Source organism: Pogona vitticeps, chromosome 7, assembly GCF_051106095.1.
Source record: "Pogona vitticeps strain Pit_001003342236 chromosome 7, PviZW2.1, whole genome shotgun sequence".
Classification (NCBI taxonomy): Eukaryota; Metazoa; Chordata; class Lepidosauria; order Squamata; family Agamidae; genus Pogona; species Pogona vitticeps.
Genome location: NC_135789.1, coordinates 7,908,151 through 7,925,137, shown reverse-complemented (window position 1 = coordinate 7,925,137; position 16,987 = coordinate 7,908,151). Strand labels below are relative to the sequence as shown.

General features: G+C 48.5%; 1 protein-coding gene across 8 annotated transcripts in view; it reads right to left on the bottom strand.

The window, feature by feature from the left end:
• EPHB2 (EPH receptor B2) overlaps positions 1 to 16,987 on the bottom strand; it is a 37,029-nt gene that overhangs the window by 16,986 nt on the left and 3,056 nt on the right. Inside the window, exons 2-8 of one of the 8 annotated variants that reach the window (XM_078379122.1) lie at positions 16,510 to 16,845; positions 7,848 to 7,972; positions 5,577 to 5,739; positions 4,835 to 4,943; positions 3,146 to 3,312; positions 1,621 to 1,743; positions 477 to 724 (exon numbers count right to left, since the gene is read on the bottom strand). In XM_078379122.1, the coding sequence (XP_078235248.1) occupies positions 477 to 724; positions 1,621 to 1,743; positions 3,146 to 3,312; positions 4,835 to 4,943; positions 5,577 to 5,739; positions 7,848 to 7,972; positions 16,510 to 16,845 (1,271 nt within the window). Of the gene's footprint in view, positions 1 to 476; positions 725 to 1,620; positions 1,747 to 3,145; positions 3,313 to 4,834; positions 4,944 to 5,576; positions 5,740 to 7,847; positions 7,973 to 16,509; positions 16,846 to 16,987 lie in introns of all 8 variants that reach the window. The other 7 variants (XM_078379125.1, XM_078379126.1, XM_078379123.1 and 4 more) reach the window with 7 other exon arrangements.

Sequence of the window (16,987 nt, the reverse complement as noted above, 5' to 3'; positions counted from 1 at the left end):
TCCATAGTTCCCTTCTGTTGAGGTCACTCCCCTCAAGATGCTTGCTTTTGGTCCTTGACACCTTATATCTCCAGTAGACAAAAAGGGCTGATTATAGAATGCCACAAAACATGGAAAATTCCTATCAAAATAACTGGACAGAGGGCTTAGAAAACCCTTCAGAAAACAACTTTTGGAAGTCACGATGAAGTGCTTGCTCGGTATTCCAGTGGTTCCCAACCTGGGGTCCCCAGATGTTCTTGGACTAAAACTGCTGGCGAGGACTTCTGGGAGTCCCAGTTCAAGGACACTTGGGAACCAATGGTTGGGAATCATTGCAATATACCAATAAAGTAAATTTGTTCCTACTCATTACACTACATTTCAAGTGTATCTTTGTTGGGCAGTATGGACAAGTCACAGGGAACCTTCACTACCAGGCGTCCCCATGGAGAAAGAATTCCCATCTCCCCGGCCCCCTTCCTTTAGGAGCGTACCCGAAGGAAGGAGTCTAACGAGCCGTTCTCCATAAATTCAGTAACAATCATGACAGGAGTGCTCTTTGTGACGACTCCCTCGAGGTGGATGACGTTGGGGTGGTCGAACTGGCCCATGATGCTCGCTTCGCTCAGGAAATCCCGCCGCTGCTTCTCCGTGTAACCTGACTTCAGGGTCTTGATGGCCACAAAGCTCTCCCTCTTGCCCGGCAGCTTCAGGTGGCCACTGCACACCTCGCCAAACTCCCCTGGAATGGAAGAGCGGGTGCTGAAAACAGAGATCAGAGATCCTCCATTTGCAGGAGGCAAAAGGTGGGGGTCATTGGGGTGCTTTTTGAAGGGGTTAAGGAAACTGATTTATGGGGGGGGGGAAACAACCATGAGTGGTCCTTCTCTACTTGATTGTCCTGCAGAGGAAGGGCAGGATCTGTTCTCAGTCATCCCAGAGTGCAGGACACGTCATAATGGGCTCAAGCTACAGGAAGACAGATTTAGGCTGAAGTTAGGGAAAAAATTTCTCAACTGTTAGAGCAGTATGACAATGGAACCCATGAGCTCGGGAGGTGGTGAGCGCTCCAGTGCTGGAGGCATTCAAGAGAAAATTGGACCACCCTCAGTCAGATCTGCTTTGACTCCTGCACAGAGCAGGAGGTTGATGTCTTTATAGGTCCCTCCCAACTCAATGATGCTATGATTCTAGCCATCTCTCACTAAGATGCCCTGGATGTAGCATCATTTTAGAGAAAGAGTCTGGGGGGAAAAATTGTGGTTCTCACTGTTGGGTGCCGTTTTGTGCAACTGCAGCCGTTCTTTCCCAAAATTGCACAGAGTAAATGCTAGGTCCTGTGCTTTTCGGGAAAAGGAACAGCAACGTGGCAGCTTCTGAGGAGCGCCAAAGTGAACAATGTCACAAAAACGTGACAGGTGTGCTCTTCATCACAGGAAAAAGAAACAAGACAGGCAGAGAGAGATGGAGGATGCTATCCAGTTCCCCTGAGATTCACCTGCCCCCAGTTTTGCTTCTGTTTTGGAGTCACTTAAAGACGTTGTTGGACTTAAAAGTCCAGAAAGGGGCAGCCAGCGCTGGTGAGAAGCTAGACTTTGTGTTCCATTCCCTCCCCGCCCACTTCTCGGTGGTTCTTACCTGCACCGATCACTTGCTCAATTTTGACACACGAGATGTCAATCTCCTTCGCAAACTCCCGGACGGCCTCGTTCGGGTCTTCATAGGTGAAAGGGTCAATGTATATTTTCATGCCAGGTGTCACTGCTCAGGGGTAGCAAAAAGGTAGACTTGTGTTGTCCATTGCCCTCACTCGTCACATTCGAACCCTTCCCCTAACGCTAAGGAGATCAACCCTTGGGTGGGGGGTCCTGCCCCACTCCTCCCTCAATAAAACTGGGTGAGAAGGCTTAGGATCACGTTCAACCTGCTCAACTCCACAGTATATAGGGATAAGACCTAAAGCTTTTCTAGGGTTCTTCTCACACACCACCAAAGGCTTTTTCTGAAGGATCGAGTATTAGCAATAAGAGTTTAATGGCAGTGGTTCCCCAAAACATGTGCCATGGCACTTTGAGGGGCCACCAAAATCAGCCAGGGGTGTCCCGGAACGCCCCACCCGCCAACCATTATTGTTTTCAATTTTAAGACGCAGCCTCTTCTCTCTGTTCGCCTCCTGCTGCCGTCTCATCCAATCTAAAGCTCTTCGTGGCTGCCGACGCCACCTCCCAAGTCCGGCAGCAATCACTGCCCCCGGTCCTGTGCCATGAACAAAGAAAAATGGCGGACGGAGATGGTGTGGGCCAGGCTTTCCCCTCCCTTCTCCCTCGTCACCCAAGGTATCCTATGGGGAGAGCTGTGGCCAGTGGCCAGCAGGGTCAAAGGGCCCACGAGTGGAAAAAGTTTGGGAGACTCTGGTTTTAAGGTTTTTAAAAAAGGTGTTATTTTGGTTTCCGCCCATTTCTCTTTGGATAAGTGCACCACAGAAAGGCGCCCCTTGAGAGCTTATCTGCAGCTCGGAAACCCGAAAGGATCTGAGAACTTGGGTTTGTTGTGGGAGCTGAGGGCAGCGCGTAATGTTTTCAGACATAAATTATCACCCCACACCCACTCATGGTTACCCCAATGCTTGGTTAATTTCAGCATTCATTAATTTCAGCATTCGTTAATTTGTGGCCAGGGTGTTAGGGAAGTGTTTTCTTGCTGATGCTGTTTCTACTTGGGTTTAGTTTCTACTGACTCATCCTGGGTAGAGCCCAGTTTGCCCAAAATATAGCCTGGGAAAGTCCAATGACTGGTGTGGACCGCCATGAACAACCGGCCCATTCTGCCTGGCTAGGCATTCTGGGAGTTGTAGTCCAAAATGAGAGAGAGAGAACTCTCCCAATTTACGACCAAGAGAGACAAAGGAGTTAAAATAATATAGACCAGTGGTTCCCAACCTTGGGTCCCCAAGTGTTCTTGGACCGCAACTCCCAAAAATCTTGGTCATTGTAGCTATTGGTGAAGGCTTCTGGGAGCTGCGGTCCAAGAACACCTGGGCATGCAAGGTTGTAGAGTAACCAGTGAACCTGGGCATGCGAGGTTGTAGAGTAACCAGTGATATAGAGTAAAGCCCTCCCCTCCAGGCACTGAAGTAAACCAAAGAACAAACTGCCCAACGCACCACACCGCATCACACCGGATCTCACCCCCCGGGGCTCTGCACACTCTGGAGGGTACATACTGTGGCCGCTGGTGTAATGCTGCAGCTTGTCGGTGTACTCGGAGTCTGCACGCTCAAATCCTCGTCTTCTGGAAGGAGAGCATCGTGCTGAGCGGGAGGCAGATGGACTAGCAAAGCAGGGGGGCAAGGCTGGGCTTCAGCAATTAGCCCAGAGACACAGCCCTCCTCCCTGTCTGCAGCTACTCCCCGCTTTCCCCACCAAGTCCTCCCGTCCCCATGACACCCCAACGCAAAGGCTGTGCTTGCCTGTTCGATGGGTTTGCACCGGTTCATCCAGTTTGTAAAGGTGTTTCTTCCTCCTCTGGTTCGATCAGCCACTCTCCAGGCCCAGCCTCCGTGATCTTCAGCTGATCTTCCAGTGCCCGGCAAGAGCTTAAGTTTCTCTGCCCCACCCTCTTGGCTGGTCACCCAATCAGAGAAAAGGGCGGGGCAGAGAAGCCTGGGCTCTTGCTCCTGACTGGGAGATTAGCCGAGGAGGTGGGAAAAATCAAACAAGAGTGGCTGATCAGCTGAGGAGGTGAGAAACGGGAGCAGCAGCAGCAAACTAGGTTCATTAATAATAATATTCATCATCATCTTAGAACATGAGAGCTGGAAGGGACCCTATGGATCATCGGGTCCAGCCCCTGTCAAGGAGGCCCCATGGAGAATCGAACTCCCAACCTCTAGCTCCACAGTCAGAGGTCCAAAGCACTGAGCTATCCATCAGTTCTGTCTTGACTTGCAACAGCTGTCTATACAATATGGATGTGAACTATGGTTGCTGGCAAGCCACACAAATGCCTTAAAAAAATCCCTTGACCAAAGATCAAAGATGGCTGCCTCCAGGATAAATTTAAAGCATGGTCTCAGGCAATCTTCCTAACCCCACTTCCATTCAAAGACGTTTTATGAAAGAAGTGTACTTTGTGTCATGTCTAGTTGGATAGAAGGCCTGAAAATCAGCCTCTGGACCATAAGACTCACCCATATAATATACACAATGGACAAACCCACTGAATGTAAGGTACTTAAGTTTTAAATAGTATGCACCCTGGAATCCCCTAACCTACATGAGGAATTTGGGGAGTTGTATTCCAAAATGGAGTTTTGTCACGGGGTGTACATGCCACCCCACATTGGCCATTACCATACAAAAAAGGTAAAACCTCTCCTCAAAGTTATTCACTTCCCCCCCATCTTACATCACGGAAATCCTGCACAGGAATTCTCGTATCCTACACAGGAACAGCCATGTCCTGTGCAGGGATGGCTATATCCTGAGCAGGATAGGTGCTTTCGGTTTCTGAAAACTTTCAGAAATATTCCTAAGATTTCCTGAAGGTCAGTGAGAGCTTTCCTGCATGACTTGGATGTGGGAAAAATTAGGGAGAGTAGACAAACTGATTCCCCACTCCTGCCCCTCAAAGGGAGTAAGAAGCAGGGAGATTTACATCCTTTGTCAAGAGTGTTTAAGCACCTTTAAAATCCTAAAATCATCATAATCAAGGGCTGAGAGATATGACCCAGCTGTCTCCACACACATCTTTTGCTGCTTTGCCTTGGCCCAAACCCAGTCTCTTCCCCCCCCAAATGTTCCATTTTCACTCTCTCCCCCATCCTCCAGTGACCACACCATAGCCTCCTTACCTGTTACAGACAAGGATGATGACCACCAGTGCAATGAGAAAGACAAGGCCAGCTGCTGAGGAGCCAATGATGAGGGGGAGCTTCTCCTGGATGCTGGTTTGATATTCAGCTGCGAGAGAATCAAAAGAAATCTGGGCAGTTGCACCAGGGTAGACAAGCTCTGAAGATCTGGGAGGAAAGTCTGTCTCTCTGAACATGCCTCCCAATACATGCCCCACACCATGAGTTTTTTAAAAGTGGAAGTGGGATAGAGTTCAGTTCTGCTTTGTGGAGAAAAAGACAAAATATACATCTTCTCAAGTTCTGAGAGTAAGCAGAACTTTTTACTCTTTCTCTTACCAAATGTCCCAGAGTGAGTGTCAGTGGATGAGAAAAAAAACACTAAGGGGCGGGGTCCACTGAGGGAAGACTTGAAGCTAATTCTGCTCTATAGGTCCCTGAACATTTTTGGCTGTGTAGGTAGAGGATTTTAGACAAAATTTCACACTCTGCCAAGAGCAATAAAGCAAGAATTGCCGACACTTGAGACTGCCGGGAGCGGTGAGCTGCATCTTTCAGGAGTTTTCTTTCCAAATGGACTGCCCAAGGCCCACAAAAGACAGGCTGGGAACCCACGTGCAGCCCCCTTGTTTTACTCTTGTGTTACCAGGGCACAGATTTTCACCTTGGCCACGTGAGCAAGCAGTGATGAATATGAGCCAGACGACAGCCTGGCCTAAGAAGGCATCCTTTTGGCTCTTACCTTCAGTCATGGTCTGGAAGTACATTTTGCCACTGAAGCGCCCGTAACCTGCCACCGTGCGTGCCCGCACCTGGAAGACGTAAATGGTGCCAGCTTTGAGGTTCTGTACCGTCACAGTGTTTGTTGGGCTCTTAACCGCAGTGGCGTTGAACTCACTAAGCTCCTGTCAGGCAAACAGACAACCGATCAACAAAACAAGGTGGCCGTAGCAGAAGACTCTTGATTCTCCACCATCACCAACAACCATGACGTGTGTTCATTCACCCACACTGGACATGTCCAAAGGAACAAGCAAATCGCCCCCTCCCCTTCTGATCTGCCTGGGAGAAAGGGCAGAGTCGGGTACGGCCAGGGCTCCAGGGGAGGCAATATAGGTCAGGGCCTATTTATCGGCTCAAATGGTGGGCCCCACCCCCAGCTTCCCCGGGCCTGTAGGGAACCAAAAATAGGTCATTTGGAGGGACGAAGGGAGGAGACCTGTCCACGGAGTTTGGGAAAAGTGTACGGGTGTTGTTTCATTTCATCCATATTTCTAATTAGCTCCCCTACCAAGTAATCCCCCTCTTGTCCTTCCAGATTGTACACTCCTTTCTCGCATCTGGCGAACGCGCACTGCCTCTCCAATTCCCTGCCTCAGCATTTTTGCCTGCCAAAGATTTCCGCACACAAATACATTTGCCCCGAGTACACACTCTCTAATTCTACAATCCTTGGAATGGAAACAAAGGTTCAGCTTGGGAGATCAAGACATGTAACATCTTCTTCCCACCTCCTACCAAAAGTAATACTTTACTGTGCCTGGATTACAATTTTTTTTTGTCTACGTCAGCGTTGGATGTTGTATTTATGCATCAATCTGTCCACACACACAATTGTATTTTTTTATTTAAGCACCATGAAAATCCATGTCATTTTTAAATATATATATATATGTCACACAGTATGCATTTCTATATGCATTTTACATAAAATAGGCATTTAGCATGCATTTTCCCTTAAATATGAATGAAGGTACTTTTTCTAAGCCCTGAACTGTAACAGGATTCGGAGATGAGTGAAATCCAACAGATAACCATGTCCTAATCCGTTAATCTCTCGACTGTGAATCAGTTTGGTTCATTTAGAGAGGTGGCCTGAATAAAATCCACAAGGGTGGCTAGACTTTAGGGTTGCAGAATTTGCTTTAGGGTTCGTTTCCCACGTCACTATCCCTTGACTGGAGACATGCCTGGATTTTTACAAAGTCTGAACTGAGAGGAGTGTGATGGGGCTGAATAGAACTCACATGTTTTGTACATAAATCCATTTAAGCTTCTCCCAAACTTCATTCCTAATTTCAGAGTGGTGTTGGGGTTAGAGTAATGTTGCTGCTTCAGAAGTCAGAATTCCTTGCTCATTTGGAATCACAAAACTATAGAGTTTGGAAGGGCCCATCAAGGGTGATTTGGTCCAGGAATTCATAGTTGAAGGATCTTGAACACATGATCATAGCGTCATAGACTAACGGAGTTAGTCCTCAAGGCAGGAATCAAAGTCAAAGTATATCTGACACATGGCTGTTGAGCTTTCTCTTGAATGTCTCCAATGTTGGAGAGCTCACCACTTCCCGAGGTAACTGGTTCCACTGTCATACTGTTCCTACAATTAGGAAGTTTTTCTTGATATTCAAATGAAATCTGACTTCCGTGTAACTGGACCTGATGTTCATACTTTATGGCTTCTCTTTGGAGATAAGGTTACTGAGGGACTTGGCATTTCACAGTTTCTTCCATGTACGTCAGAGACAGCCACACCATTAAAAGATCTGTATCTAGATACATCATTTTCCAAAAGAGCTTGGAAAATTAATAGAATCACAGAATAATTGAGCTGGAAGGGGCCTATAAGGCCATCAGGTCCAACCCCCTGCTCAAAGCAGGAATCAAAATAAAAACAGATCTGACAGATAGTTGTCCAATTTTCCTTTGAATGCCTCCAGCGTTGGAGCACTCACCACCTTTTGAGGTCATTGGTTCCATTGTCGTACTGCTCTAGCGGTTAAGAAGTTTTTTCCCCCTGATCTTGGGCTTAAGTCTGGCTTCAGGTAGCTTGGGTCATTATCTGGCTTTCTGTAGCTTGAGCCCGTTATTATGTGTCCTGCACTCTGGGATGATCAAAAACAGATCCTGCCCCTCCTTAATTCTCCATTAAGTGCTCTGTCCTCTGGTTCTAATCCAGGATGTCTCCTGGGGAAGAGGAGACTCCCCCAATTCCACCCCTTCCCTTTTGTACCTTCTCATAGTACTGCAGCTCATAGTCCAGGATGACTCCGTTGGGTTGGTCAGGCTGCGACCACGAGAGAGTGATGCTGTCCACTGTCCGGCTCACCTGGTGCATGATGGACACGGCCGAAGGAGCTATAAGGAAAAGAGGCCAATGAGTAAGTCAATGATCCTGTGAACAGGTAGAACATTGTGCAGAAAAAGTGCTTGAGATACTTCTGAAAATGGCAGGAAAGCAGAGATTGCCCATTAGGTCAAGCAGTGGCTCCCAACGTTGGGTCCCTAGATGTTCTTGGACTCCAACTCCCAGAAGCCTTCACCGCGAGCTGTTCTGGGCAGGAATTCTGGGAGCTGTGGTCCAAAAAAGATCCGGAGGCTCAAGGTTGGCAACCACTGCTCCACATCATTTTAGCTCCTCTTTACTCTCTTGGGAAAGGGTGGAAAGCAGCAGGAAAAGAGGAAGATCAAAAAGGAGATGGACTGACTCCCTAAGGGAAGCCACAGGTTTAGATTTACAAGAGCTGAGCCCAGCTGTTCAGGACATTTTTCGAGATTGCTCATTCATAGAGTTGCCATAAGTCAGAAGTGATTTGATGACACCTGGCAACAAATGTGTGTGTGTGACTTTTTAAAATTATTATTCAAGCCAGGGGATTTGGGGCGTTGTCGTCTCAAAAGCCCCCTCTCCAAACGTTGGCGTCCTTCACACTGGCCAAACCGCCAAGCGGAATCTCATCGTCAGGGTCATGATGGCTACAAAGCCACCTCCCTCACCCCACCCAAGCCAGATGGTCTTCCACTCCCCCCCTCCACACACACACATGCACACCCCTGCCTCCGGACGCATCCTGACCGGGCTGGACTCTTGATCCCACTGCCCTTCTGTCCTCATCACATCCCTCCCCGCCCAGCCCCTCCCTAGCAGAGGGCCGAAAAAACCGTGTGCGCTCCGCGGTGTGATCCAGGTCACCGAGGTTTACGATGTCTGGGAAAAGAGCGCTAATTGTCGAAAGGCTGTGCGATGCTCATGGCCATTCATTATGATTAAACTGACACGCCACAGCAGGGAACTGTCAAGGCAGCAGAAATCCGTGCCAGCGAAATTTTGCAGCGGCTTTGTGTTCTCCTGGGGTGACAGGATCGGATAAAGGAGCAGAGGGTAACTGGGCTGTGATATTTTAAAGGCCGTTTGCCCCGATATTTCAGCGTCTGTGCCTATTCTGATCACTTGCCCCCTTGTTTGTGAGAAAAGCAGCTTTATGTATTGGCCGTCAAACAGTTTATAAAGCCCACCGAAACGGCACAGAGCCTGTACAAGCTTCGGACAGCACAGGATCTGAAGACAGGCAGAGGGGAAAGAAAAACACAGAACCTTTTCTTGATTATGTTTCAAAGGTCTGGGTGTTAGAACCGGGATTTAAACCAGCTTGGTTTTCTGCTTCTGCTCAGGCTTTCTCTTTCTGGGGGGGAAGCGCTCCCGAAACCGGTTTGAACTTTGGAAGAAGAAACAGACAGGCAAAGAAAACAAATACAGTGGTGCCTCGCTAGACAGTTACCCCGCATGACAGTTTTTTTGCTAGACATTGACTTTTTGCGATCGCTATAGCGATTCGCAAAACGGTGATTCCTATGGGGGAATTTCGCTCGACAATGTTTGGTCCCTGCTTCGCAAACTGATTTGCGCTATACGATGATTTGCTTTTCGCTAGACAATGATTTTGCTAGACAGTGATTTCGGTGGAATGGATTATCATCATCTAGCGAGGCACCACTGTACAGAAACAAAAAGCTTGTCCAGGATGGAACATTGACACCCATTGATTGATTGATTGATTTCCAGCCAAGGGACCTCCTTATTCATTCTGAATCATTAAGTGGCTCCTTCCTTATCACACATCCGGGTGAAACTGTCAGCCTCTCAAAAGGGGAGGAGAAAGCAGGATCTAAATTAGACAGATCTCCTGATATGTCCTCCTCCTCCTCCTCCTCCTCATGTGCAGTTAAGTCAGTTCTGACTTAAGGAGACCCTTTGCAGGATTTTTCAGGTACAGAGTCCTCTCAGAAGTGGTTTACCCTTCCCTTCCTCCAGGGGGTGCTGTGGGACTGTGCAGCTGGCCCAAGGCCACCCAGGCTGGCTCTTCTCCCAGGAGTGGGGGAATCGAACTCCCAACCTCTGATGCCTCCACCGCTCAGTTACCCAGCCCGCTGTCTGTGAGGTATCCCTGATCTGTCTGGGAACCTATAAAAATGGAGGAGTGAGAGACCTCCCCGATGCCCCAGCGCTTCCCTTCTTTAATGCTCGGCTGCGAGCATGAGCCGTGGAAGAGTCCAACCATCACCCCCCCTCAGGCTGCTTGTCTCATTGTGGGTGGGTTGGGGAGGGGCGGCGTCTCCTGACATGCTGTCTACGACAGTCCCGGACCACATGCTAGCCATGAAACTGTGGCCCTTCTCCGGTTTCCCCTTTCATGCTTGAAACCCGGCCAGCGCCAATCCATCCCACTGTCCGCCTCACACACACACACCCCCACACATGAGCCCCCCTTCTCTGTCTCCCTCCATCAGCTGCCAGGCTTGCCGAGCAAGCTGAACCCCCCCAGGAAGAGCCCAGCCCAGCCCGTCGTTGTCCCAGACAAATCAAAGGGGCTCCTCGCCCGACGAGGCCTCAGTCCCCAGGCTTGGGTTACGAGCAGCCGACTCCGTCTCTGATCATCTTAATCCCCCATAACTCGTCTTGGGTCTCGGGAGGACCCGGCGGAGCCCACCAAAGCCCGATCCCCCAAGAGGGCCGGGGGAATGAGACGGAGCACAGAGGGCGGATGATGATGCTGCCGGAGGTCTTCCGGATTCTTCCTTTCAAACCTTCACTCCTTCCCTGGGCATCGGGTTACCGTGGGCCACCAGGGAGCGAAGGGAAAATTCTGGTATTTTTCAATTACCATCTAGCAGACACGGCTGTGCATTGAGGTCAGGGTTAGGGGGAAGCCGAGGGGGAAGAAGGGAAGACCCAGCAGGCTGGGAGAAGCAGATGGATACGGAGGCTTAAGCTTTGTTAACTATGAACTACTTTCCCCAGTCTCTCTCTCTCTCTCTCTCTCTCTCTCTCTCTCTCTCTCTCTCTCTCTCACACACACACACACACACACACACACACACACACACACCATTTGGGAAGTGTGGGCTAAAAAATCTCACATGTCAGAGTGCCAGATTAAAAAGGTGTACCAGAACGCAACGCCTGAGTTTGGAAGAATACACAGAAAAAAACGACACTATCCCATCACCAAATTTGTGCAGAAGAGAGTAGGCGGTCTGCTCATTATCGTTCTGTGCCCGTGAAGTTGGAAACGACTGACAAACAGTGCTTATGAAACTCTGGACGGTTTCCAATGATGTCGGCTACACATTACATTCCGCTCTCTCCCCAACAAGAACCTTGGCGTTCGATTTATTGACCCCCAGAAGGACGGAAGGCTGAGTCAGCCTTGAGCCAACTCCCTGAATTCATTGGGATCAAACTCAAATCATGAGCAGAGTCTTCACTGCAGTACTGCTGTTGAACCACCACACCGGAAGGCTCCTAAGCATTGAACATCTTCCCCTTCCGGAACTGCCTCCACATTATGCTTTTGCCTAAACATCCCAATAAGTGCAACTGGATCACTGATTGATGCCGACAGTGGCATCATTTTGGTACCAAGGCAAGACACATTTACTAGAGCCTTTGGTGGTTGAGCATCATGGGTTTAAGGCGCTCATACTTCATGTCATTAATGCAATGGTTTTAGTGCAGCAGTGCTAATGTTTTTAAGGTCTGAATGTTTCATTTCGGTCTTTTTAATTGTTTGATTTTAAATTGTTTCCATCCGTCCATCTGTCTGTCATTTCAGGCACTAGAATATATACTGGTATTTATACCTCTGCTCATTCCACAACCCCACAGCCCAGTCCATAAATACATATGATAGAAATCAGGACATTTGCAGTCCTTTGGATTTATATTCATTACATTCAATGAACTCTTGCAAACTTATGCATTCAATTGGCCTTCATGTGGCCACATCGGAAAGGGGCAGTTCCAATGCTTTTTTGTCCTCCGTCTTCCACTTCTGCTCTGACCTCATTAGAAGAATGCAGCGTTATTCATGACGCGGATTGGGGGCATGATCAATTTGAGAATTGCTTGTGCAGATCACAAATCAGATTTTTAAAGCTGTCACATCTGAAGATGCCGGGCTGCAGTCAATGAAAACTTTTGCCCAACAGAACCCGATGCCCTGGAAGGGGATGCCAAGCTGTTTGTCGTTAAAGATGTGAACAACTCTCAAAAAAAGTGTCTGATTTTAAAACAATAGGTAAAGCTAAAGAGGTTCCCCTTGACAATTTTTGTGCAGTCATGTTCAATTCTAGGGGGCGGCGCTCATCCCCGTTTCCAAGCCATAGACTCAGCATTTTGTCCAAAGACAATCTTCCGTGGTCACATGGCCAGTGCGACTTAGACACGGAACGCTGTTACCTTCCCACCGAGGTGGTCCCTATTGATCTACTTGCATTTGCATGCTTTTGAACCGCTAGGTTGGCGGGAGCTGGGACAAGCGACGAGCGCTCACTCCGTCGCGTGGAGTCGATCTTACGACTGCTGGTCTTCTGACCCTGCAGCACAGAGGCTTCTGCGGTTTAGGCCACAGCGCCACCGCGTCCCTTAAAAACAACACTGATAATTTAAAAATGAGTTTGAACGTTTCTGCTTGAGTTGGATTTTCATATCAACGGGAACCCCAAAGCTGGGCCACAAGGAGAAGGTACCCCAGTTCAGTCGCCTTTGTCTGTTGCACTTTCATGTTCGGTATCAAAATGGACGTGGGAAAAGCGGGGACTTTTAGATGCCACGCAGCTCCTTAAAGGCCGAATTGGGTTATAATTTCATTTGGTACAAACCAATCCAAATTTCTTCAGTGGGAGTTGCCTATTTTCTTTCCTCGTTCTTATCACCGTGTCTCTCTCCTCTCTATTTCTCCCTTTGAACAGCTGAAGAACGTGCCTTTTCTGGGAAAATATTTAAGGAAATATCTCCCCGTTGGACAACTTTTCACCGCTCTAACAACTCGGTGGTTTAGGCTTCTGGCTGTGGAGCCAGAGGTCAGGAGTTTGATTCCTTACAGTGTCTGTCGGGGAAAAAGCCAGCCTGGGTAGCCTTGGGCCAGCTGCACAGTCCCAGAGCACCCCTAGAGGAAGGGAAGGGTAAGGCACTTCTGTGTATTCTCTACCTAGCTAGCTGGATAGCTCAGTGGTTTAGATATCTGGCTTTGAAGCCAGACACTGGGAGTTTGGTCCCTTATTATGCCTCCTGAGAGAAGAGCCAGCCTGTGTAGCCTTGGGCAAGCTGTGCGATCCCAGGGATCAATCTCTTTGGGCTTGACACTGGATTTGGGGCAAATTAAGAGGCCATTTTTACCCAACACGAAAACATCAACAATGGTCTGTGGTGTCACAGGTGGCACCAAAGGTGGCCTTTGCAGCTCCCAGATCACTGAGGAGACCGTCAGCAGCTTTTCTTGGATTAAAAATTGTGCTCCTTCTATGCCACAGACGAGGATGAGCCTCCAATACACTCCCCCAAAGACCCCTAATTCAAAACAGAAACTGGATTTTCGTGCCCTTCCCACTTGTTTATTTTTTAAAAAAATGGATTAAAAAAACCCCACATTTCTGGGCTTGGAATAGATCATGTTGCCTGGGTGGAATAGGGGAAAGATCTGCCTCTTACGGCCATGGGTCTCATAGAAGGCAAAATGCCCCCACTCTCCCCTGTAGCTATCCTCTCCCCCTCCCCACTCAGTGCCGTGCAGGATTTCCCCCCCTCCTCTTCCCCTTTTCTTCTTTTCCTTCCTTTTTTTGTCTCCACAGCTTCCATTTCCAGCTGCTAATGAGGAACATCAAGACAGCCGGGGTGGTGAGGAAAGCCTGCAAAAGAATCCTGCCTCTAATTATGGGAGAATTAGCGAGCCGACAGTTACTGTTTCGCGCTAATGAATAGGCGCATTAAGAGGGGGGCATCTCCCAAGTCTGGGAGCTGAAGCTCGGCATATAATAAGGCTGGGCCAGGCAGGAGCATGAGATGTGGGGGGGGGGGGAAGGAGGAAGAGGAGGAGGAGGAGGTGGTGGACGATGAAAGCTCAGTGGAAGAGGGCTTTTGTGTCCCCCGATACGACAGCGCCCGCCCTCGCACCATCACCCCATCTCACTGCAAAGGTGAGGAGGATTACAGTCATTGCTGCCTGGCTGAGCTATAAGAGATGAGACTCGAGAGTGATTAATTGTAAGACGTGAGGGGCGAGGCGACGGACTCCTGCCGGAATACAGGTGATGCCAATAATGCTTGCAGGATTTGGTCTGTAAAAACTCTGAGCTATTTTGGCATAGCAGTTCGAATGTTTGTTTATTTATCTTATATGCTGCCCACACTACCCAAAGGTCCCTGGGCAGCTTACAATAAAGTAGAGAAGGGCCCAAACCAGAAAATGATGGATCGGGGCTGGTTCGTTGTTCGTGGTTAATCACGAACTTCCGGGGGGGAAAAAAGGAATCGGTTCGCTGTTCATTTTTCTGGTTTATGGCTGTGGAGGGAGGGAACGTATTTGGGGTCTTTCTGGGTTTTGATTACTGATTCAGTAACCAACTTCCTCGACCACTACCATGAAAACAGGAACTTAATTATTCATGGGCATCTCCACGTCCTTAGCGTTATGATCACAGGACTCCGAAATCAAAAAGATGCCCTGATGCACATTTAGACACGGGTGTTCTGGGAGAATCTATATCAAATTCCCTTTCTGCTATACAGTCAAAGAACAGAGATTCATGGAAGAGAATAACGTCTCCAGAGTCCACCTCTTTCTCCTGAACTGGCATGCAAAAATCTCAAAAACTCACTCTGAGGCATTAGTAGGAGAAAGCGTAAGAATATTCCATTGCTTTCGGTTGTGAACAGATAGACAGCAAAACAAAGAACAGCCTTCTAACAGACTAAAGAGAGGGAAAGGAACACTCAGCAGAGAGGCGGGGCCCTCTTTGAATTCAGAGGTGGGAAGGAATGATTGGTTAGACCTGGATAGATTGACAGGTGCCCTAGTCCAGAAAACCACCTCTACTAAAGGCAGCATGCGAGCTTGTAAACACTCCAAAGTTGTATTCATGAATGCACATATAAATGTGGACATTTGGATCCACCTTTGTTCACAGCACCAGCAGCAACCACTGAAAAATGTCTGGGCCAGAATCTTTCCACTAGTAGAAGGACTGAGCACTAGAGAATTCCCCAGCCCAGTCTTTCTCTTATCCTGTGCCTACTTACTACTCATAGTGTCCAAGGAGATGTGCTTGAGAAACTCTGAAGCACTGCTTAAGAGTAATAATCATCTGTTATATGCTACTTTGACAATCCTCTCTTTGCAGTTAGATGAAGGCTGCACTAATCTGTGTTTTGTGTGTGTCTGAAAATATATCTGTCTATCTATGTCTTTATTTCACTTCGTCGCTATCCAGCATTTCCCCCAGTTCCAGGATTAAAAAAATGGCAGCAGGAAAAAATAATGACATGAATTAAAATTCTACAATTGTCCCAATTAGAACAATCTAGAAACAAAAACAGTGGGAAGGGAAACACATTTACAGTAAAAATAGTTTTCAGGAGGAAAAGAAAAGCAGAGTTAAAAACTCTCTCCGCAGCCCAACCAGTGTCAAACAGCTTGCCAAGCCTATGGAAGAACAGTAAGGAGGGAGGCCAACCAAGACTCCAGTGGAAGGGAGTTCCACAGGCTGGAAACAGACCTTCTCTTGAGTCCTCAGCAGATCTGCCTGGGAGGACGGTGGGAGCAAGAGAAGGGTTTCCCTGCAAGGTCTTTAAACCTGGGGAACCTCTTAGAGGGGGATATGATCCTTCATACAGACTGGACCTAAGACCTCTAGGGCTTTATAGATCATAAACAGTACTGTGAACCGGGACCAGAAGATGATTAACAACAACCAGAACTGGTATGGCAGGGAACCTACACGCTCCCTGTAACCATCCCTAGTCAATAATCTAGATGCAGTAGTTTTGGACCATCAGACTTTCCGAAACAGTCTTCAAGGGCAGCTCCCCATAAAATACATTACAGTAATCTAAGCAGGCTGTCACTATGGCACATGCCACCACTTATGTTTTCAATGAATGAGATGTTGCATCTAAGCATGGCCATGCGATTTAGGTACATTACACATGCGTAGGGCCCTTTTCCCCAATGGACTTTGAGAAGGAAGAACAGCCAGGAATGTTGTGGCATCTTCATGACTAACGAGTTGCATTTTGCATCAACTTGCACAGTTGCCTTCTTCAAATGCAGATCACGCAGAGAAATCCCTGGCTGAAATGTGGGCCACCGTGTATGAAAACGGATGCTTGGATAAAACGGTTAATCTTTCAAGGTAGTGGTTCCCAAACTGGGAGGCATGTCACCCTGCGGCACTGCCAAAACCAGTCGGGAGTGCCACGAAATCCTTGGAAGTACAGTAAGACCCTTCTATCTGTGCAGTCAGTATCCACTGATTCATTTATCCGCCGGTGGAAAATACTATATTAAAAAAAACCTCAGAAATGCCTGTTTGTACGTATTTCCAGCACCTAACCTTACCCGCCTGGTTGGTGGTGATGTTGACGGAGGCAAACTGAGGTGAGAAGGGGCTCTGGTCCGTGACGCCATTCACCGCCTGAATCTCAAAGGTGTACTGCGTGTGGGCCAGGAGGTCGCTGATGTAAACACGGGGCTCGGTCAGACCCAGCTGGCGCGGCGTAAACTGCACGTTGTCCCCACAGCGGGTACACGCCCCCCGGCCCGACCCACAGCTCTTGCATATGATGTTGTAGACCAGGTCCTCGCGGCCGCCAGAGTCTCGGGGAGGGCTCCACTCCAACATCAGAGAAGTCTCGTTCACACTGGAGATGACGGACTGCGGGGCGGATGGGATCGCTGTGGGGAGAAGAGGGGGAGAAAGTGAAACGGCAAGAAAGCAGAGGTTCCCCATTAGGTGAGATCAGTGGCTCCCGGCCTTGGGACCCCAGATGTTCTTGGGACTAAAACTCCCAGAAGCCTTCACCACGAGATGTGCTGG